At 37.9% G+C, this 24,018-nt stretch overlaps 1 protein-coding gene across 1 annotated transcript in view; it reads right to left on the bottom strand.

Annotated features, from left to right (window-relative positions):
• LOC119775791 (gamma-aminobutyric acid receptor subunit rho-3-like) overlaps positions 1–22,264 on the bottom strand; it is a 61,051-nt gene extending 38,787 nt beyond the window's left edge. Inside the window, exons 1-2 of the mRNA XM_038273871.1 lie at positions 21,780–22,264; positions 14,809–14,921 (exon numbers count right to left, since the gene is read on the bottom strand). Coding sequence (XP_038129799.1) covers positions 14,809–14,921; positions 21,780–21,916 — 250 coding nt within the window. The 5' untranslated portion in view covers positions 21,917–22,264. The remainder of the gene's footprint in view (positions 1–14,808; positions 14,922–21,779) is intronic.
• Positions 22,265–24,018: the final 1,754 nt, after the last annotated feature.

Below are 24,018 nucleotides of genomic sequence, written 5' to 3'. Positions count from 1 at the left end.
TCACCAGTAGGAGACACAGAAACAAACCCATCCATAACGAAAGGTTTAAAATCAGCATACTCGCAAGACTGTTTAGCTGAGGAAGACTGAGCAACGGGTTTTACGGTCTTAATAAAAGCGACTGGCTTAGTGTTCTTTTTCTGTAAAACCGGACAGTTGGCCACAATATGTCCTCTCTTCTTACCATAAAAACACGTTACATTAGTCTTCAAATCCAACCCATGGTCCAACTTACTCTCAACTCCCCCGAGCGTAGTATGTGTATCTGACTTCATAAACAGCCTTCGCAAATTCTCTTCCTTTATTTCCAGATTTGACAAACTTATTAGAAACATGTGATCGCTCAAAATTACCCCTGTGCATCAACATATACTCATCAACAAGTACTGCAGCTTTTGACACATCTGACACTTTATTTTCATTCAAATAAGTGGTAATTTTCTCCGGCAAGCTGTTTTTAAAATCTTCCATCAAAATGAGCTGCTTAAGTTGTGCAAAGTCCTCAACATTTTTAGCAGTGCACCAGCGATCAAAAAGAATTTCTTTATCTCTAACAAAATCCACATAAGTTTGACTATAATGTTTTTTTACATTGCGAAATTTTTGGCGATAAGCTTCGGGCACTAGTTGATACGCCCACAGAATAGAATTCTTAACTTTATCAAAATCCAAGCTATCTGCCACAGACAGCGACGCATCTGCCTCTTGCGCTTTGCCAACCGAGACACATTGCAACAACAAAGTCCACACCTCCACGGCCAATTAAGTGCGAGTGCCACCCTTTCAAACAGCGTGAAATATTTATCCACATCAAAAGAATTATTTTATTCTTAATCTCTGGAACTTCTTTTTTGATCAGTTGTTTTTTTTTTTTGCAAAGAGACAAAAAAAAAAACAGAGTCAGATTTTTCCCCAGTTCCCCGTGTCCAAAAAAAACTCTAATAAAAAAAAACAAAACCCAATGTATGAACAAAAAGTTAAACCTGGTGAGCAGATCTAAAGAAACAAAACGTTACAGCAGAGGGCCAACCCTATACAGGGCCGTCGAAGCCTCTGCTAGTAACGAACTAACGGTTAAACCCCTAAAGAAATAAAAAAAGAACGAAAACCAGACAACCGGTCCCACCAGGTCAAAGTTACAAAAAAATCGGCAAAAAACAAAGGCTAACGAACAAAAATACCACATGGCAGGCTGGAGCGGTCAGCGGCGGCCTACAAAGAAGGGAGACGAGCGCATTGCGTCTGAACGCTCTCTCTGTGACGGTGGCTTGATCAGAAGATTGTTGATTTTATGTACACATGTTGATTTTATGTATATACATGCATATTTTTATCCTGTGCGGGCAGTGCTTTTATTTTATTTTATTTTATTACTTTTATTTATTTTAGTTATTTTATCTTTTTGTGCAGCACTTTGGAAACCTTGTGTTTATTTAAACCGTACTATATAAATAAAGTGGATTGGATTGGATTGGATTCGAAGGGAGAGAGAGAGAGAGAGAGAGAGAGAGAGAGAGGGCGAGACTAACAGGTGGAAACCCAGCCTACTTATAGGTGGACCAATATCACAACCAATTAACGTAATCAAATCATTTACAAAACAAAAAATTATCAACTCTAAAATTTTGTGATTCAACTAACACTAAAAGGGGGAAAAAAAAGAAACAAAATTAATTAATGTGCCCGACGCACATAACACCTTATTGAAATTTGACAGTAAACCATTCTACCTGATCCTTACACCCTGAAATTGAAGCAGCTGCCAGTGGTTTGATTTTGCACAGCTGTGTGGTTCATGCGCACAAAGCTTGTGTGCAAAGCTAAGTTAAATGTTCCAACTAATGAAGAGGAGGTTTAACAAACCAGCATGTTTGGACCTAATGGGCTGCCTCACAGCAGCTAAACTGAGCAGGCAAGCTAATGTGGGTTCGGGAAATTACCTCCAACATTTCCAGAAATACAATCCGATGTCCTGTTGACATCACACAGCAGAGCTTGATGACATCTCTATTAGTTGGTGTTTGAAGTTTGCATTTAAACTTAATATGATGGATTTGGCCAACATTTAATCTTAGTACCCCTCCCTGTTAATGAACAACAAGAGAAGGGCTCTGCATATTTTCTCTGCTTCTCACTGCCATACACAGACATGATGCATCCATAATGTGACCTCCTGATGATGAAATATTCTGTTGTTTTTGAGTGTTGTACATCTGAGACACCATGTCAACCTAAATATCGAGTCCCTGCAATATAACTGACACAAATACTGCTTAGAGGATCAGAGCACAGACTTATAGAAAGAATAAAACTTTTTTCGTAGCCATGACCAGTAGTAGAGCAGGTGAAAAATAGTAGAGCCGAAGCCTTAGCTCCATGACGATATAAGAGCCTGTGGCTGTAAAACGATACGGTGCATCATCTCCCAACTAACATAGTCGGTATTTCAAGATGGGAGCCCTGCTCGTAGCATTGATATGGTCAAACTGTCAGGAATCCAGTTTGTGTGGTCTGTTTTGTGTCTGTCTCTCCCTCCACCAGCAGGTGGCGCCCTGTCCTTGTTGGTCCTCGCTGCACACCTGCGGCTCTTTGGATCATTATCTGGTAGAGCACTTAAGCAGTGGACTGTCACTACCTCTATGCCAGAGCGTTTGCCAGTTTTGGGTACTCTAGCCATGCTTAGATTAGCCGAGTCTAACCTAAATCTTTGTCTCTCTGAGCTTTAACCTTGTTTTTGTCTTTGCCTCTCGGCAGGAAGTCACCCTGCCAACTGGATTTTTGGCCTTCTCACCCTGGAAGGATTGTTTGAGCTTCACACTGAGCAGGGGATAAATCTCCACATATACCGTTCAAGTTCTCCTGGAAATCAAAGTGATAGTCCGCTCCGCCTGTCCACTCTTCAACATGTCCCCACTTCTCTGGATCAACCCACACAGACTGGATGCAATGTGAGAGAAGAACCCCCCAAACGTGAGTCCCTCACTAGCATCTTCCTTACGGCGTTCAAGATTCCCACGGTCCCTGAACTAACCGTTTTTGATATCCCCTCTAGACTTCCTAGTTCCTGTACACCAGCTCCCTGAGTTCCAGATCTTACCACCCTTCTTACCTTAATAAACCTGTTAAACCTTTGTCTTGCTCTCTGAGTGGTTCTCTACACATTGGTTCAGACCTCTAAAACACATCATGACACAAACATTGTGTATTGGCCTGAGGAGTCATTTATTAATAACTCATATGCATCAACTCTCTTCAATCAACGAGCTAGCTCATACTTTCATATCATAGCAGATAAATAGGGTGGAATGATTAAAAACAAGATTTCTTTCACTGAATTATGAGTTGTAATTATTATTATACTCACTCTTGATGGGAAAAAAATACATTTGACTGGGAAATATGTTTAAAAATGTTTAAAATTTATATTCAATAAATCAAAACAGTATTACGTCAGATTGACAGATTAACTCTTATGTGGCTCCAGCCTCCGATGTTTTTCCTTCTGCTGAAATGTCTGTCTCGTGTTACATGTGCTTTTCTTGTGTTGAGGCTTTTTTGGTATCTCAAACTGTATCCTGTCAAGGACAAAATGTAAAATATGCTCTTTTTACCCTCTCCCTACTTTGTGGCTCCTATCTTTCTACAGAGATAAAGGCAGCGCTATAGGGAACCGCCTGCAGGTTGGGGCCCTTGGGAACCATAAGAACTCGCCAAAGGCAGCATTCTGCGGCACGCATGGCCTCAGTAAATCATTCCCCCTGTCAGCCTCACTCAATATATTTGATGAATGGTTTGCACTGAAACTGAAATCTCGACTATATGTAAATTGTAGTTGACAATAAAGCAATCGAAGCATATCATAAAATTAAATAAAAAATAGGGCTTAAACTCTACATTACTGTTTTTTATTGGATCATATTATGAGTCAAACTGCTTTCCAGAGTGATTTTCAGCCTCGGCCACCAACAACAACCACGGAAGTCACTCCGAACCTGGAGCGCACTTGGTTCTTGTTCACTTGACTTGTTAATAAGATGGGAATAACCTAAGCTTTTCTGTCCATATCAGTAAGAGATTTGAGAAAAAACAAAACAAAACAAATAAAAAAACATGTCCTTCAGGATTTTCAAATAGAAGCAAAATATGTAGAAAAAAAAGTGCAACCAAGTCAACCATGCTTGGACCATGCTGTCTAAGTCTGAATGTTTGAGCTCAACCACGCTACAGTACAGAGGCAGCAGATAACAAAACATATGTCATTATCAAGCCTGATTAGAATAAATAATAAATATTAGATAAAGGATGAGAAATCGATATATTCTGTAACTCATTCTTTTCTTCTTACAGGCTAGAATTATGAAGCTGTTTCTTGTTTTACCTATTAAGCTACGCATCAGATGATGGTTGGAGCGACATATTCTTTCAAGGTTTCATATATGTGATTGTTCTGGGAAATAATACCAGACTGGCTTATGTTCAGACATCTATCATTGTTTAAAGTTTAGGTGTAATGATCTATTTATAAAAAAAAAAAAATCAAAAACATATCAAGTTCCTTACTAAGAACAATAATAATTATTATATTTGAAATACAACAGATCTTAATGGCCAAGATCCAACTGTTTATCAAACTATTTAATTGTTCAAAAAAATACATCCAAAGAAATAAAGTGCAGAAGAAGAATATTAATTTCACAGAGAAAAAAAATAAATGAATTCTTGTATGATAAGTTTTTAAGGGGGTCCAAAATATATAGATGTTACCTTCTGGTAAAGTGACCTGGATTGATGGCTCAGGCTTTTCCAAATTCTCCTTCTTTTTTATTTATTTATTTATCTATTTATTTATTTAAGTATGCTGTCCAGCAGCATACAGTGAGGTAAGGCCCAATATATTTAGAGAAAAAGGTAAGAAAAGGAAAATTGGGGAAAAGGCTGAAAGCAAAAGGAGGAGAGATAACCCAACTGAATAGCCCTGTAGTCTGCCTCTGGATGTGTGTAAAAAGAAAAAAAAAACAAAATAAAGAAACCACAACAGCACAGACACTTGAATCCAAACCAGTACGTGTATCTAGGAGTGGTCTGATGCATGCCATTTTATTGCACTTATCTTAATCAATACCCTTAAAACCAAAAAAGAGAATAAAAAGAAATGACTTTCTTTCTGCAGTGATATCATTTGCACATCTGGAGCAGTAATGTTTCCAGCTGGAATCTGCCTGGTTAAACAGGATGTATCCCCCAGCAGCTTTAATATTGTGTGTGAGCTGCATGGAAGTTCAGTTGGTTACATTCTGCTCCTCACTCTTTGGACCAAAGCAATGGTCAGGTTTCTGGGAGTGAGTTACCTTTGGCTGAACGTTAGCAGAACCACCACAATATAAACAGTATGTTTACTGAAGGCCTGCTGACAGCCAGGGACCGTAAACCTTCAGCAGCAGCTCTACTTCTGGCCTGAAAGACTGTTAAAGGCAGACAGAGCTGTCAGCGTAGCCAAAACAATGTTTGAGAACAACATGAACAGCAGCTTGTTGTTCACACAGTGGGAATGTTTGATTTGGATGAGTCCAGAAAGGAATCTTTGTTCAAGCAGGAGGATGGAACAGAATCAGAAACATCTGATGCTGATGATGATCATTTTATTGTGGAAACGTTTGGAGCTGCAACAGTGATGGTTTCAGAAGGAAATAGAAAACACTCAGCTGGTTCTGTAGATCAGGGAACAAGATCATATACTGTAGACATGGTGTGTTTCTCAATATGTGTACTTGTGAGTTCTCGTGTGCTCGTGAAACATCATCAGCCTTAGCCCTAGTACTGTTCCAGTTCACAAGAACAAGAAGACCGAGAATGGACAAAGTCCCCAGATGTTGCTCTCGCCCCTCCCTATTTACCCAGCATGCATCAGAGCAGACTTGTCTGTTCTTGATATTGACAGCTGTCCCAGCATGCACTGTGGCAGCAGCAGCTTTCAATGGAACACCCACAGAGCTGAGGGTATTAAGTTAAAAGTTTTCTTTTCTGTTGCCGTTGTTCAATAAAAGTACGTTTTGAGATCATTTGAGGTGAGAACATTATACTTTCAAGCATCACTATATGGTCCATTTACTGGTTAAGTGCGTAATTAAAAAAAACGTTTAGATGCTGAGAGGACCGTGGCAACCAGTGGACATCCGAGGGTTACAGTAGCCAGGGCTAACGTTAACCTGTCTGTGGTAGCCCTCTCTCGGCATATTATGTGAAGGACCGCTGGCTCTTTATTTGGCAAAATGCTATATTAAAAACAGGAGGTGAAATGCAGCTCCAGACGGGTCGAGCGTGTGGTGACGTCACGAGTACGCATCTGTTCCAATTGACCCATATTAATGCTGCATGCTCCCGTTCTCCCAGAGTCCACACTTTTCTGTTTTCTCCTCAAGAACATTCTTGGAGAGGACACGAGTCCGTACTCGCGTTCTTGTGAATTGAGAAACGGGCATTACTTTTTCAAAGAGAATACATCCTACCAGAAAACAAGATGCTCAGCAGCAAAAATTGGTGAAAAGATGAGGAGCTGCTTTAAGCTTTGTTCTTTGAACAGTTCTCCTTTCTGTTGCCAATTTTCCTACATCTAAAATCTTGTCAAAGTCTAAACTGGGGCGGGGGGGGGGTATCTGACAGGTTTAGCACTGGAAAGATTGTTTTAAAGGTTTTCCACTCTTAAATTACTTTTGTTATTTTACAGCGTGTCATGATCTCCTTGTCTTTTAGTTTTCACTAGTGCAAAATAAGTTGTTTTCTTATTGATTCAGAGTTCTATGTCAGTTTTTTTCTTGACAGTTCATGCCTGAGTGTTTATTATTGAGGTTAAGTAATTTTTTAAAGTTCATTGATTTCATTTAATTGTCGGCAATTATTGTGTTTGGATTTGTTCTTCGTATAGAATTAAGCTTTTCCCTTTTGTGTTATGGTTAGTTCTTCTTGAAAAACAAATTGTTGTGTTAGTATTATGTCTTATATTGCAATTGGCAATTTCTGGTCCATCTACCTCAGTCTCTTTGCTCTTCATCTTCTATGACTGCTCTTCATTCCCTCAATAGGGGAACCTGAATCTTATGTCATTCTCCACTCTTCCCTCAGTTCTCTATATAAGCTCTCTTGTTTCATTGTCCATTGCAGGTTTGTTGTATTTATCTGCCATTGCTCCATAATGTCAGACGACCAGGAGGCACCAGCCTGAGCCACCTCAGCTGGCTCCTATCGACATGGAGGAGCAACGACTCTGCTCCGAGCTCCTCCCGGGTAACTGAGCTGCTCACCTGATCTCGAAGGGAGCGCCCAGCCACCCTGCAAAGCTAACTAATTTTGGCCACTTATATTTGCGATCATTTATTTTTTCATCAAATATACCTTTTTATCGCAAAACCCTTTTGAAAAATCCCAACAAAAAATCTCTTGAGTTTCTGTTACATTCTCACATTTCTCAGTGACTCAAAGACATTATGGTTGTCAAAATCTGAGCTTTATAAGTCGGATTAAGCATGGATATCATCTCTCCGGGACAGATTTAAAAGAAGAAAAAAAATAAAGAGTAATACCAGCTCGGACTGTCACGAGTTTACTGATGCTAAATCTGTTACGTCAAGCAGAATTATGTCATAGAAAGAACTGAATATAACTAATATAACATTTTTTTGAACAAATAAAAAAGTAAAATGTTCAAATATTGAAACAGAACAGATAAGGTCACAGTTTACTTGCTTCTGTCTCTACTTGCTGATAAAATACAGAACAATACCGGTTTAAAGACCAGCTCTGGCTCTGTGGTTCATCTTCTATACCAAAGATGTGTTGAAAAGCCACCAAAAGTATTTCATTTATATAAAAAAAAAAAAATTGAAGAATCCAACTCACTTATTTATGAAGAGAGGATTATTACTGAGAAATGCTTGTGTAAATTCTAGGTCACCTGGAACAATGGCAACCACAAAAATGGCTTGACTGAGAGGAAACCAGACGTTTGATCAATCCTTCTGGAAGTATTTAAAGCTACAGTGTGTAATAATTACAGGGATATACAGTCAGAAATGTAATATATTATACATAACTATGTTATTTATCATCATCTACGAGCTCAGCCTCTTAACCTTAATATTTGCGTTGCCTTAGAATTTGTTATTTATAATTACATAGGAGCGGGTCTCGCAGCCATGGAGGCAGACATCTTTGCGCTACGGCAGCGCAGAGCCAACAAACTAGCGATTGCGAGATCGCCCATTACGCTCGAAAGTAACTACGGCAAGTTGAGAGAGATGAACTGAGACGGTACTGAACAATAGATGGCAGTATTAAAATTATCTATGTAAACAAACCTCATCACTTGAGAAGGTAGGTGATGCGGACGTCGTGGAAGACATTTTGTCCCGTAACGCTCGCCGTACTGTTGGGGGGGAGAAGCGGTGGGGGGGAGATGTTCATGTTGCTGCGGTCTGCAGCCTGGACGTTAGATGTCGCTGAAAACTACACACTGTAGCTTTAAATCCAGGAATCAATTCTGTTGGATTGTTCTTGAGAGGGAGAATTACATAGATAAAATCCTGTAGGCTCTATTTTTAGCCTGTTTTGAGATTATTGAGAAAAATTAGTTTTTTTACAAATTCGTTACTGACGAAATTATTAGCACCCTACTGCTGTTGGCATATTTATGCCAACATGCCAGCACTTGGTCCTCTCCTGGAATATCTAGCAAAGTCGGATCAATACTCTCTGCCCCATATTTCTAGGTCGACTTGGTTCAATCCAAAGGAAACTGAGCTGAGGAGGACTTTGCTTGGAAATAAGGTTGATTACATGTCAGATGAACCATTTCTGTATTAACTTAAGCAATTATATAAGAGACAATTTACCATCTGAAAGACAAAATGATGACCCATTTTTATGTCCCCTGACAGAATCCTACAAAGGTTTTTGAAAAGGTCATGGTACAGTATGTGACAGAGTTTATAATTAGGCCCATACCACGCCTTAAAAACAAGTGACTGCATTTAGACAGGTTAAGAATGTTGATAGGCATAATGTGTGACAACTTTGCATTTCCCACAATCCACCTCCCTTCCCAGCCTCCTTTCTGGGTCCAGATAGGAGCAAGTAATTTAAGATTGCTAATCTTTAAAACTGATCAACTTGAAAAAACTCGTCTGAAAAAAAACAAAAAATTCTGAAAAAAATCCTTCAGTTAGCTTAATTAAAGGAAACTTAGCAATAACAATACTATTATATCCATGATAAGCATGGTAAGTTTTTTTTTTCCCACAAAATAAACATTCAAATGATTCTCTGCAGATAATGCTGCTGTAATAGATAATGCATTTTCTAAAAAGCATTAAATTAATTTTTAAAATGAGTGCACAGCACTGCTATAACGCAGCTACAGTCATTATATAGAAGGATGGCAAGAATATTATCAGGAGTGAACTAAAAAAAATACACTTTATGTTGCTTTTATCATAGTTTATCATGGCTCTAATTGTTGAAATAGGGTTTAATCTGAATTGGTCTTATAAGTGAAATTTAAAACTGAAATTGCACATTAACTGGATTGATAAATCCATACATTAGTTAATTCAGTTTCAAAGCTGCCAGCAGCTCCCGATATGCTTGTTCCAGCTTGTTGATTGTGAAACGTTGCACATGTTTCTCCAAACCCTTTTACCATCTGCGCTTATTGACCTACTAAAAATACACTGCAGATTTATGGCTCATTCCAGTTTTGACATTTTTCACATTTCAAAGGGGCCAAGTCTAAGACAAAAGACTCTGAAAAACACCTGCTAGGACAGACATTAAAACAAATTTTTGAAGGGAATTCCAAAATCTGAAATGGAATCATTTAGTTGAAGCTGGAGGCAAACAAAGTTTAAAACGTACCTACAATTAGCAGGAAACCAATCTGCACATGTGGTGCTAATAAAATTGGAGACATAATTTAAAAAATAGCTTTAGAAGATTAATTTGAATGTTATAAACATCCCACAGGTTGACCCAGATTTAGAAACGAGCCATAAACACGTGCAAGAAATGACATTAAATGTCACATGGAGTATTTTTGGTATGTCTGCTGCTCCTTGAGGTGAAAGGGGAGGGCTTGGTTTTAAATCTTCAGCCCCTGCTTGTGTCAAACACAAATATACCGACTCTATAGGCTTATCTGAGACAGAAATATGCTGAGATTTTAATTACAGTGCAAAGAAATGCCGCTGGGATGTGGAGCAGACAGTGGTGTGCTGGTGGCCCCACCCTGAATGTCATGAAGGACCACAGAAATATATACAGACTGATGAAACACAACTACAACAGAGAAAGCATCTAGGGGGGCAAATGTTTAGAGAGCTTTATGTCTAGACTTAAGCAGATTAAAATTATATCACTGATTGAAATACCTTTAAATGTCCAACTTCTGCCAAACTCAACCTTTCATTGGAGTTAAGGAAATATAATAATAAGTTCAAGATGATATTATGAAGGATAAAAGGAAGAAACTGTCCCAAAAAGAAATTACTATTGTCCTCAGTTCAGAGGGATCCTGTGTATATTGTTTTCATGGCTTGTTTAGATTTTTTAAATGCTGCAGATAAATAAAATTAGTGTAGGTAAACGTTTGGGTTCAATTTAATGATTTTGTTTCATTCATCCTTTGAACTTATAGTTTATGTATGTGTATGTTTAGATATGTGACAAAACAACAGCTGGTTGATATACTGTAAAGCCATGCCCATGCATCCAGGTCAACATAGAGGTTATATGCAGCAGAAACTCTGAAAGAGATGGTGTGGAGCAGAGGTCTTCAACAGGGGGTCCGCGACCCCTAGGGGGTCCACTGAGGTACTGCATGGGGGGCAGCGAGTTTTAGTTTATTAGTCTTTTTTTTTTATATTCCACCCTGCAATTTTTTCCACTAATTGAAATGTCTTTAAATCCACATTAACATGAATTCAACACACTCTAGTAAACAGATAAATGGAGGCAGAAGATGTCTTTCAGTCATCAATGCTCACATTCAGCGACACACAGGAGCTTTTTCAACCAGGAATCAGAATCAGAAATACTTTAATAATCCCAGGGAGACATTACTTTTGTTAGATTACTCCATATGTAATAGAGTGACTATAGGACCAGTTTGATATAACAAAAGTCCATACAATATATATAATTAGCGGGTCCCCGCTCCATCTTGCCATCAGTTTTGGGGTCCTTGGTCTGGAAAACGTTAAAGACTCCTGGTATGGAGGAATCACAGGTGTCCACAGAAAATGGACTTGTTAGGATAATATGTATGAGTTTTTGTTTTGAAAGTTTAGGGGAAGGGGGATGTCAAATATTAGCTGACATTAAAATAAATAGAAATTGACAATAAGTAGTAATAAATAAAAATGATAAGAAGTGGATATCATGAAATTGCTCCTGATGGAGCTCCTGAACTAAAACTCTGTAGAGTAAAATTTAGAGGCAGTCAGTAATATCAGGTGTTTTCTGTAATGTTCAGGACATGTTATTCACACTTCTGCACCTGTTGACAGGGATGTTGGTTCATGAGAAAGGTGCTTTGATTTGTCTGGGATAGATTTTTAGAATTAGAATTTTCAAAATAACAATTTAAAATCAACATTTTATTTGTAAAATTATCATTTAGTAAATGGGTTTCAGTTTGGTGATATTTCAATTACTACTGTGAAATTATCATTTTCTTAATGGGAGGATATATAAGATGTCAAGTACAACTGTAAGTTTACTAGATGATTGCTTTCTTTGCTTTGCTAGGTGTGACAATGAGTGCACAGTTGCCTGCTCAGTGACAAAGAGCTATTTAGCATTAGCATGGAGTAAATAACACAGACGCGCTGTATAAGAAGGGCCAGCGACGCCTCCATCTCCTGAGGAGGATGAGGTCGTTTGGAGTGAGCAGGGTCCTGCTTAAAAGCTTCTACGACTCTGTGGTGGCATCAGCACTCCTCTACGCTGTTGTTGCAACAAACTGGTGAGAAAGGCCATTTCTGTTCTGCACTTTGGACTTAATGGAGGAGGTGGCTGAGAGGAGGGTGCTGTCCAAGCTTACATCCATCATGGACAACACCTTCCACCCTCTGCATCAGACTGTAGAGGAGCTGAGCAGCTCCTTTAGAAAAAGACTTTTACACCCTGTTTGTAAAAAGGAGCGCTACTGCAGGTCATTCATCCCTGCTGCAACCAGACTTTACAATGTGACACTACAACAGCGAAAACTTGTGCAATGTATGATGTGGAATTACTATTTTACACCCTGTGCAATAACCTGTTTATCTATATTTAACACCCACTGCTTTAACTATATATAACTGATGTTGCTGTTATTTTCAAATATCCATTACTGTAAAAATGTCCACAGCTGTATATTGGTTATTTATTCTCCAGGTGCACCGTTTTATATTGTTAAAAAACTTTACAGTACAGTATTTTATTGTTTATTTTTTAACTCTACATTATTATGTGACCATTTTCAATAATCTTCCTGCTGCTGTAAATTTGCCCATTGTGGGACAATAAAGGGATTTTCTATTCTATTCTATAAAAAATGTATCTGTAAAATCTCTAATATTCAACAACAACAAATACTTAGTTAAGCAAATTGTGCAAAACAACAATAAAATTTTTTAAAACCCCATCAGATTTATAGTCCCCACACTGCAGATGTATTAGAATCTGTCCTTAAATCACAGCCAAACCCATTTACACAGTAACAGATAAAAACCTCCAAATTAATATTATATTAAACTGAACTTCCAATATTCACCACTGTTTGGTGCCAAGTACCATTTCCTCTGATCATAGAGCAGCCGGTTTGCTTGGTCTCGTAATGAATCCTGGGATACCCTAGGATAGACACGATACATCGGATCCATCCTTCAAATCGGGCAAAAAGAAGGACGCATTTTAAGGCCGCATAACGAGGAGTCTTGGAATCCGACCAGGCCATGGCGCCGTGCTATGACGTAATCAATCTGTTTTAATTCATGGGATGCATCTGTCGAATCTGGCCTTTCGAAGGATACATCCCATGAATTCAAACACATCAACTGACTCTCGTTAAAAGTTTTGTCAATGCGCAGTAGCTCCTCTGCAGAGAGCTCTGGGCGAAGCTCTGGTGCAACCTGAGGTGACAGGAGGTGTATTTCTCACCACCTCCCGCCACAACGCAGACCTTTTGCAGGTGATTGAAAGGTCGAGTCGCAGGGGTTTGAGACACATTGGAGAGAGAAAGAGATAAATGGTGCAAGAAATGTCCTTTTGCAGGACCTGGTTTATCAAAAAGGCTTGGCTAGCAGCATTTAGCTTTATTCTGCTTTCCCTGCCTCCTTTTTCAAACGTCAGGATCTGACCCAGCATGGATAAATATCAGCTAGGACTGAAGAAGAATGAAAAATGTGGGATTCATATGGAAAATAATATAATATAGTTTATACTTTTTCTAGATGTTTGTTAATCTGGATAGATGCTCATAAATAAACACATTGTCAGAAAATAGTTTTTATATTTATATATATATATATATATATATATATATATATATTTATATATATATATATATATATATATATATATATATATATATATATATATATATATATATATATATATATATATATATATATATATATATATATATATATATATATATATATATATAAAGTATAAAGCAGACCAATAGCTTCTCCATTATTAAACTGGTACATTGTTATTTTTTTTTAGGTTTGTGACACAATATTGGACCATATAAAACACAGATTTACCTTCAGAAAGCCTCAGAAGGGCAGCATGTAACCAGGCCAGGGTGGCTTGGTTACATTACTGACTCCTGTGCTGAAAAAATCTCCCAGTCCGGCTCTGGGGACCATATTAGCTCTTCTGTTATTTTAATAGAAACATTCTTAACATGTATTTTCTAAGTGAACTTAGACTGGCTGATGTCAACCCTAAGTAGACAATCGCTCATGTGAAAGTAAAAACACTTACTGTCAGAATAACCGGGACATCCATCCATATTCATGACAGACATAGTAACATAGTAGCTTTTTTTTAATAGTCTTCCTTGATTTCCTGAACTGAGCGCTTCTTTCTTCATGCTGGTTGATAGAAATTAGTCCTCACTGTCCCACCTTGAGGAACAGCATCCATTCTTTTAACATTGGTTGGAAGTAGCTAGTGGGACTGAGTCTACATTTTCTCAGCCTTCTAGGTCTTCTAACATCATTACAGCTGCTGTAATTGATCTAAATGTTTTGATATGACAGTTTTAGTGAACTAACAACTTCATTAAAAAATGCATTTATTTTTTTTTTTGCATATATATTTTATATATATTTTTCTTAAATTATTTTTGTTGCAGTTGACCTTTTGTTTCCCACCCCTCCATCTGCTCCAGACTTGGAATATAATCCAGATTAATGCTCACGAATCCCCCCGACTCACACCACAATACATCACGCACACACAGACACAAAGCAGGTCCCAATCACAATAAGAGTGAGCTGACTGCTGTATTCTGAAACTGCATTAACACCCCCCCCCCCCACACACGTTGGTGATATCTGGGTCAGAGCTGCTGATTTCAGGATTGACATATCCGTTGTCTAAGTGACCTATTGTCCATCATCAAAGCCCCGGCATCATCAGCTGGGGAGTGATTTCCTCTGCATGAGTGAGTGGATTAAATCATCAGGGATCAGCGGTGAAATGAGGAAAGCTATTGTCAGTTAAACTAAAGATGTTTGGCTATCATTATGTTCTGGTTCTGACCTCCAAAGCCCGGCCTCAGGGCGAAGTCGTGCTCTTCGATCCTCAGTAGCTGCTCACTTTTTATCAGCAGTGTCTTGGTGCTGTCTTGTCTCTTCAGCTTGTAATCGATGCGTCTGCAAATGCAAAGGTAAAGGTGTAATTGCAGGCTTCACAGATTGTGGTTTTCACATTTAATCCTCTCCTCACCTGCAGCTCTTTCTCTTATTCTACTAAACCACAGACCCAATGGCAGGTGTGATACGGGTTTTATTCATCAACCTTTGTGCAAACAAAAACTTTTGCTTTTCTAAGTTCTGTGGCTTTTCTTGCTTTAAGGTACATTGTTGTAGTGTTATTGAAATAAAACCAGGGAAAATGGAGGTAATAAAAAAGAAACGAATAAATTATACATGTTTTGGTTTCAGGCAAAACTAAATAAAACTGTTTCGCTTTTGACTTTCATACCTGTGGATATAAAGAGAGGACCTAAGCCTTACAATTACAGGATTAACTCTGTGTATTTAAGCTTTAATAACTTTAAACATGTGCAAGCATGCCGTGTAAAGCAATAAAAATGACAAAGCTTGATTTGCTGACAGATGAAACGGTTTGTTACTGCATAATGCAAGTGTTGTGGAAACGAGAAAACAGAAGGCAACCTCTCATTTGTGGATTTTTGTTTAGAAATAAACACGTTTTAACATGTGAATACAAACAAAAACACAAAGAGTGAAGTTAGAAGTTGTGGTTTTTAAGACCCTATCCTTAATGCAAACATAAAGGAAAAAAATATTAATCTAGAAATGTTCTCAGTAAGTAAATTAATTGCATAAATTAATCAGGAATTAATTCCTCCTTTTGGTTTAGGCCTTTTCACATAAGAAATAATGACGTCTAAAGTAACTAACAATCAATAAAATCAGAAGTGCCACCATTTTTTTTAGGTATTTGAGACGTTGTTTAAAAAAAGTCTGAGCTTTGATAAAAAAAAACAAGTGTAAGAAAAGTTCAAAAGCTGATAAATAAGAGGACAGACAGAAAAAAAAAGAGGAATCAAGCATAAAAACAATGGAAAATTGTGCAAAAACTTTACTGCATGATAGTTATCTCCAGGGGGAAAGTTTGTGTGTCCACTCAGCAAATAGAAGTTTACAAAAACAAACACCCCAAATACAAAACAAAAACACAGCATCATAATACTGTAAATAAGGGGGTTGAATGTTTGGCGCTTCAAAACTATAAAATCTAAAAGGACAAGAAGCCAAAGTAGTGAAAATATAACAGGTTATGTAAATGTGAATTAATAGGTTATTGCTGAATTCTGAAAGGAGCAAGGGTGTAATTTGCTTATAGTCAATAAAAACCCTTCAAAACAAAACTACCACGTTATTATATACAATTATTTTGCATAAATGATTTTTTTTTTTTCTTGAGTTGAATTTTAAAAGTAAAGTAGAAGCATGCTAAATGATTTTGGTCATTTAATCAGCTCCTTGGTATCCACCTTATTCATTTACTCTGCCAAGCATTAATTGTCTGCTGCACTTTTGAGATAGTAATGTGAGTGCTTCTACTTTAAAAAACATGAAAACAGTCTTTAAAAGTACGCAGACTATTTTTTCCCCAAAGTTGCTTCAAATCTCAAATAAGAAGACATTTAGAAACGTATGTTTGTTAAAATTATGCATTTTGTCCGGAAATTATGTTAGATTTCAAATTTGATTAAAAGCAGTTACTGCAGATGTGTTTCCATTGTTTTCCATATAATCCACCCGCTCCAGTCAATGTGACTAGGGTCAGAAGACAAAGAAAAAAACATGCATATCTGCAAAACAAGGCACTGTGACCGAATATAGACCTGAGTTACACCACTGAGTTTGAGATAACTAAGGATAAAAATAAGAATGAGCAAAACAGCTAAAACTAACTACTAATAACTAATTAAAGATTCAGCAGAGATACACATCATTTTATATTTACACTTAACACTGTAAGAAAATTTACTGTAATAATAATATATATATGGGCAGAAACTTTTATCCAATAAAAATCCACTCCACCACCAGTTTCAGGCCTGGAGGGGAAACAGCCCTGTTCTTTACTCCTGTTTATGCATATCTATCAAAATTCAGCTCTATGTTTCCTGCTGAGGTCTGAGTACCAAAGACAAAGTGATTGTATTAATACATTTATTCTAATTGTCTTTTCTGTTCGTGTGAGTTTTTCAGATTTAATTTTAATTAACTGAGTTTGTTAGTTTGACAAATTTGAATGGTTTGAAACTATTTTCAATTGATTTGAAATGCCTTTTATTATTAAAAAATCGATTTTACCGTCAGTTCTATCATTTTATTTCAGTTCAAATATTCTATTTCTTTGAGTCGGACAACCTGGTCTTTAAGCAACAGAGTAATCAAACACAGATTCATGGATTCCCATTCCACATCAGGTTTAACTAATTCATTCAGTTTCAAATGAGGTGAATGCAAATTTAATAGAAAAATTAAAATTCTGTTTCTGATGGCAAAACTTTATGCCCTTTTTGGACCTGCTGCAGGTCCAAAAAAAAAAAAAAAAACCTGACTGGTTTTTCACATCTTATTTTATATAATCAAACAGCCTTAATGTGGCAACATTCTAGTTTTTCACTGCATGTCGCCTCTACAGATGGAAATGTCCCTCATTAAATAGCATGAACTCAGTCAGGTCGGTTTGTTGCAATCTGAATTTTTAACTCCACTGGATTTTTATCAGGAATATTGATGTGTATGACTCACTGCAAAGAAGAACAGGGAGGGATTTAGGGTCATGGTTTTTGGTGGAGGCCCGTATTTCATACAACAATCAGATATTATCAGATGAGGATTCTGATAATCAGTCTGGAAGAGATGAGGGCAGCATAGCAGCGGCTTTTAACACTTCAATTCATCCGTGACAACAGGTGTAACACAACTCTCTACCTACAGCAGGAGCTACATAACCGCTCACATTTCAGGTCTGTCTGACATCAGTGCTGTTTTAGTTCAAATATTAATCCATCTCTCTGAAGGAGAGATTTCTCCAATGCCAACTAGTCTATTTAGATATGAATTGAACCTGTTAGTATTTAAAATGTTCCTAATTTTCAGTTAGCTTATATCAAATTGTTTGAAAGTTTTAGGTTACTTTCTAAAATCCAAACAGCAGACAGGGCCTGCTATTTAACTTATGGCTGGAAGGCCTTTAGATGAGATAACTGTTTCTTTTAAATGCAAAATTATTTTTCTTTGTCTCGGATCAAATAAAAAACCGACACAGGTTAAAAGGGGGGCCATTTAACAAGCTGTCCAAACTCCTCTTTCCAGTTTGGATTTCCTGGAAAACACGACCTCAGAGTCTGAAGGCAAAGAATCCATGTTGCTGATTTAAGTTTCCACAGTCAGTGAAGACCTGTGCTTTCAGGCCATCTGCTGGTTCTGGTTCAGTGGGTTTTCTAAAGTCCGCTCTGCTTGGGGGACCATTTATCAGAACATTTCAGAACCCGTCACGCCTAATTAGAGATGAAGGGGACTATTAATTAAAGCAACCAGAGCACCTCAGCAGAACCACAGGCAGATCAATGGCCTTCATGTCATCATGCATTGATGCAGTAATTCAGAAAAAATGCCCCCAAAGGTCCATTTATGCTGTTGATCTTAGACTTTAGAACTAAGCAGTAAAAAGTCTCTTAAACAGATGTTGGACATTTTCAACAATAGGAAACGGACACAAACAGGACCTCTAAACTGTTTCCTCTCCTGTTTTATGAAGCAGAACCATGAGCTATATAAATAGTGGAAATGAAACAAATGAACACATTAAAGGAGAACAAATTGAGGATAAAACAGGCAGAATAACTGTCTTTGAAACCTTTTGTTAAGAAATACAAATTTCCCCAAACCCCTGGTGGAAGCAGTGTGTAACAGATAAACATGAATAGTTTGGAGTGATTTTGCTCTGGTTCTGGTTCTGTGTTAATTTGTGCTTCTTTTGCTAGATGGCCTTAAAATCAGCTTTGAAAAGACCTAAATTCTCCATCAAGTTCTATTTGTTAATAATCACCAATCACTAATTGCTTTGTATAACACATCTGACCCCAATGAGGCGCTCAGACCGACCCGTTACACCAGGAGTCTGCAACCTTTCATAATCACAGAGCCATTTTTCCCCGAGTCTGACCAATTAAAAGTTGATTAGAGCCGCAAAGTATGACTTTGTCAAAAAACAACCAATTTTTTTTTTTGTTAATATCTCGTATAGGCAATTTGTTGTCATCTTAAACAACCAACAACTTATGTATTTCTAGCTTTTGAAATAATATTAAAATAAACTAATTAAAAGCTAATTAAAAGCATACTTCTGGTTCTTTTAATGTCCTTCTTATCCATCTTATAAAACCACTAAAACTTTTAAGGCTGGTATTTATTTTATAGTACATTATTTAGGTCTTTTTATACATTCTAGTCAAAATTAAGAGCCGCTGTAGAGGGTCCAAAGAGCCACATGTGGCTCTGGAGCCGCAGGTTGCAGACCCCTGCGTTACACAGACAGAGGAGATGTTCTGTAGATCCTTCTGTTCTAGACTCTGGCTACATTGCTGTCCGCTTGACTCAGTTAAAGTCAGCTGACATAAAACTAAAACTAAGACTAGAAACACCTAAAACTAAGCAGTGGAAATAATAGCTACTATACAGGATGAGAAAAAATAGTTACGGCTAAATAAAACTAAATTCAAATAAAAAACAAAACTATTAAAACCTTACTAATAAAAAAAAAAGCCGATTCAATTTATTTGATTAGACTTCAGGTTATTTGGGTTTTGTTTTGGACGTGGATTTAATGCAGAGTTGGTTTTCTGCTTTACTCTTCTCCAACAGCTCTTTAGTTTGTGATCATGTGACTTTCTAACACTGAAGGCTTGGTTCTCTTATAGGTCAAGGTAGACCTGTTATCTTAAGCTGCAACAGGGCCATTAAATAAAACAACAATGCTTTTACGTATATTTTCCATCCAATCATGCTGGGCCTCTGCTATCAGCTTAACAAGCAGTAAAAGGTGCTTTTTATTACACCGAACCAAACTGTGTTGATGCACGTGTGTAATAAAGTAATGTTTAATCAGACATAGAGCCATTATTATGATTACTGACTTTGTGTCTAACAGCAGGTTTTGTTTTGTACTTCTATTGGAACTTATTAATACAGTAAAAAAACAAGTCTTCATATTTCTACTGGAATAGAAGTTATTAATGCATTATTTATCAAAATGTGAAAACATAAAAGTTGGAATCTTTGCACTTAAAACGGACAACAGGAGAGGAAGAAAAAAGCCGACAAGAGGGGAAAAAAATGACCACATACTGACTGAAAATGAGAAATGGACTCATTGTGAATCTTCCAACAGGTTTTTTTATAATAAAGAAGTTAAATCAGGAATCTTTGCTGTGTTTTTTGCAGGAAATCACAGAACTTGCTATTAGCTCATGCTAAGCTGCATAAAAATACTTTATGCCCATGCATTTTACTGGTATGTTTTTTATTTTTATCTATTAACAAGCCTTCCAACTATAAAAAAAAAAAAGGGAAAAATACTTATACTGACTGACTTAAGCTTGGCAAAAAAATTTTACCTACACTTTAGCTTTTCTGCTACCAGTTGACTTATTTAAAGTTAAACAAAACCTTTTAATCCAATGGGCATTATCCATCTTTTCATGGTTTACACAATATTTTAGGCATCAGAACTTTTACCATTTCTGCAGGGGCTTTTTTTTTTTTTTTCTTTATTCTTGATGTGAAATCCAACTCAAAAATGAGAGTATTTTAGAAAATGTCAGACAGAGTTACATTAAAAAAACCCCACAATTTTTATAAAATGAAATAAACTGCCGTAAATTAAACATGACAGTATAATGAGCCAATAGAAAACAGCCTTATCGTGATTACCACAGCTAGCCATCTAGCTAATAGTAGCAATAAGAAGCTTTAATAAACATTTAGATTATTTTCATCCTACTGTACTTATCATTTTATCAATCTACAGTAAAAGTACATTTTTTGCTGTTTTCATATAGTTACTTTAGGTACAATAATTTTTTTCTAATCATACAAATCAGGTATATAGTTACATGAAAGATGCAGTATTATTTTATTCTGACTTAGTTTCTATGTCTATCTTTCATGTAGATACTCTAAGCTCCCTGATAAAGTACCACCAAGGTTTATTCATTAAGCAATTAGTCTATATCTCACTATATTGTTCTTCCTGTTTGCTAATTTTCCAGTAAAATCAAGCCTGATAAAAACTCTACTACTTTTTATCTCTAGCTGCGTAAAAATGTCAAACGCTCACAGATTTACAACATGATTATATCCCTAATTAGCACTGGGTGAACCTTTTCAGCTTTGGTTTGAATGAAACACAGAAATTGGAAGTTCTAGAGTGCAGCTTTGACAGCTGCTGAAGCTAATTCTCCATTCAGCGCCTCTAAAACCCTGCTCCGCCAGACTGATGCGATGTGGTTGGAGCGCATCTGTCAAATCCCAAACAGGAGATGTAACATAATGGAAATGTGGCATTTATGTTTGCTTTATGGTTCACTTTGAGGGAGATTAGAGAGATATGATGTCTCCATCTGCCACTGTTGTTGCCACTGCTTCCTGGATGTTTTATTCACTGTGCTAAAGGACAGAGGTGGGACCAAGTCATTACTTTCCGTCACTCAAACTTTACAGGTTACAAGTCGACTCATAATGCAAGAGTAACAAGTGGTCTAAATTTTAAGTCAGTAATAATGCATAAAAAGATATCCCTTAAAGACTGATTAACATCTTAATTTTTACTATAAATATTGTGTATGTTTATTTTATTTTAATGAGAGTATCAAGTGTATTCAAGTCAAGTCATCTAGTCAGAGTGAACAGCTCTACTAAAGGAGTTCTGAAATCTCAATCACTTGAACCTGTCCTTCTCACCCTCCAAACTTGAACTTGCTGTTCTCTCCGAGGAAAACCTCCTTCTGTCTCCTGCGGTTGGAGCTGCGGCCGCAGGTCACCATGGCAACAAAGCCGGCCGCTATCAGAGTAAGGCAAGTCAGCACGTCCACCTTCATTTTTCACAGGTCTCCCTGCCAAGTCCGACACAACTGCAGCATCCCAGCCACTCCCTGCTCCACCTCCAGGAATCGACAGCCAGACCATCCACGCTCAGGGCCAGAGGTTCTGGTCCAACATCCCACAGCGGCTGGTCGTCTCCTCCTCTGCGGAGCCCCTGGTTGAAAGGGAAACTTCACAGCAGGGCAAAGACATGAGGGAACCTTGGAGGCATGTTCTCAGATCTCTCCCTCTTCTGAATTCTCCTTCTTCTCTGTCCACTCCTCTACACTCTGCTTGTGAATCTGCCAGTTCTGTTTTTCTCTGATTAAAATTGATATGAATCTATTCCTCGTGGAGATAGAGGAATGACACTAATTCCACCCAAATCCTCTTATCCACAGCCACAGCAATCTTTCACTAACCTACAAACACTCGCTCTCTCTCCCTCACTTTCATCAGTAATCAGGATTTTCTCAGTGGGACAATGAAAAACCAGGCACCTGCTGGGATTATTTGAGCTCTGCTAACACCTTCAGCACATGCCTTCTTTGTGTGAGTGTGCATGCATATAGAGGTTGGTTAATAAATCAGGGCTGCGGGAGCCGCTAAAAGATCCTTTGGGTTTTAATCCAAGTAGAAGTAGAGCAAAATGAGTCCAATGCAGCCTCACCTGTGGCTCTGCTACGTTAAAACCTGTGGAAAAAGTCAACCCACTGACACACTGATCAATCCGTGTTTTCACCCACTTTAATGAGTCAGTGCTTTATGATATAAACAACATGAGAATTTTTTCTCAACATATCACACATTCTGTGTTCCTTAACTCTATCAGAGCCACTGCACATAAAAGACGACGGACCAGAAACTGAAAACCTGTTGGACGAACCAACTGAAAATCATTGTGAAGAAAACAGAAACACAGTTTACACAGAAGTTATGGCCAATGATTGTCCTTTAACAATCATACAGAGGAGTTCCGGTGAAAAGAGGGCCGCCTGTGGTTCCTGCTCAGCTCCCCCTCCCATCCTCACCACATTTTACAGAGGAACCATTTAGAGCGTGCTGACAAGCTGCATCTCAATGTGGCCTGCTGGCTGCACTGCTGCAGACTGGAAGGCTTTCCAAAGAGCGGTGAAGAAAAGAAAATCACGGGGACTTTTTTTGTGTGTGTGACCCACAGAGGGTCGCCATATATCAGAGCCACTGTCTGCCAGTGATCTGCTGGCCTCTGGCAGAAGGTTCCGGAGCAGAACCACCAGATTCTGCAACAGTTTCAGTCCCCAGACCGTTGAACAGTCAATAACAGGCCTTCACATATAAACAAACACACAAATCTACCCCTACGCCCTCGGGTGAGTTTTCTGTTGTACTTTGCGACAAACAACAATGCAACAACTATTTATGTAAATATACTGTGAACTAATTGTATTCTCTACATTTCTCCATTGTTTTTATGTTCTTGCTCATTTTTTAGGTAATTCGCTTTCCATATCCGTCTGCCCATTTGTTTGTCTGTCTGTCGGTCGTTATGGCAACAGTGTCATGGTTTTGGTTATGTTGTGCTTTAATTTGCTCCTTGTTTTCTAGTTTTATTGGTTGAATTCCTATTTTGTTGTAGTTTCTAGTTTTATGTAATTTCTCTGTTTTTTCTGTTGTTTTCCTCTGTTGCCCTCTTGTGTGTGTTCCTTTCCCCTTGGCTCCCTCGTTGTCTCCTCAAACACCTGCTCCTTGTCAGCTCGTTAGCCCTGCCATTAGCTACGTTTACATGGACACAACTAATCGGATTGAAGGCCTGATCAGATCAAAAATGTTTCATGTAAACATGTCAGACTGAAGATTCTAATCCGATTCGGTCCGATCGGATCTAAATTTAATTCCGAATGAGAGAGGTGGTTTTTGCCGATCGCCATTCCGATTGGCGTCCATGTAAACACCCATTCGGATCTTAAGAGTAAAATAATCTTCACTGCGCATGTGTGCAACGTCAGCGTGACGTTTTTCCGCCTTGTCAACAACAGGAAACCACCGGTCGCTCTCGCTGTGAACAACATGGCGGGGGGAGTCTAGGAACGCCGACTTATACACTCAAGTTCATTTAAAGCTGCAGGAAGCAGGAATT

The sequence above is a fragment of the Cyprinodon tularosa genome, unplaced genomic scaffold (assembly GCF_016077235.1).
Source record: "Cyprinodon tularosa strain WSP-4 unplaced genomic scaffold, ASM1607723v1 ctg895, whole genome shotgun sequence".
In the NCBI taxonomy this organism is placed as follows: domain Eukaryota; kingdom Metazoa; phylum Chordata; class Actinopteri; order Cyprinodontiformes; family Cyprinodontidae; genus Cyprinodon; species Cyprinodon tularosa.
Note: the sequence above shows the minus strand (reverse complement) of the source record. Positions and strands in the feature narration are given on the sequence as shown.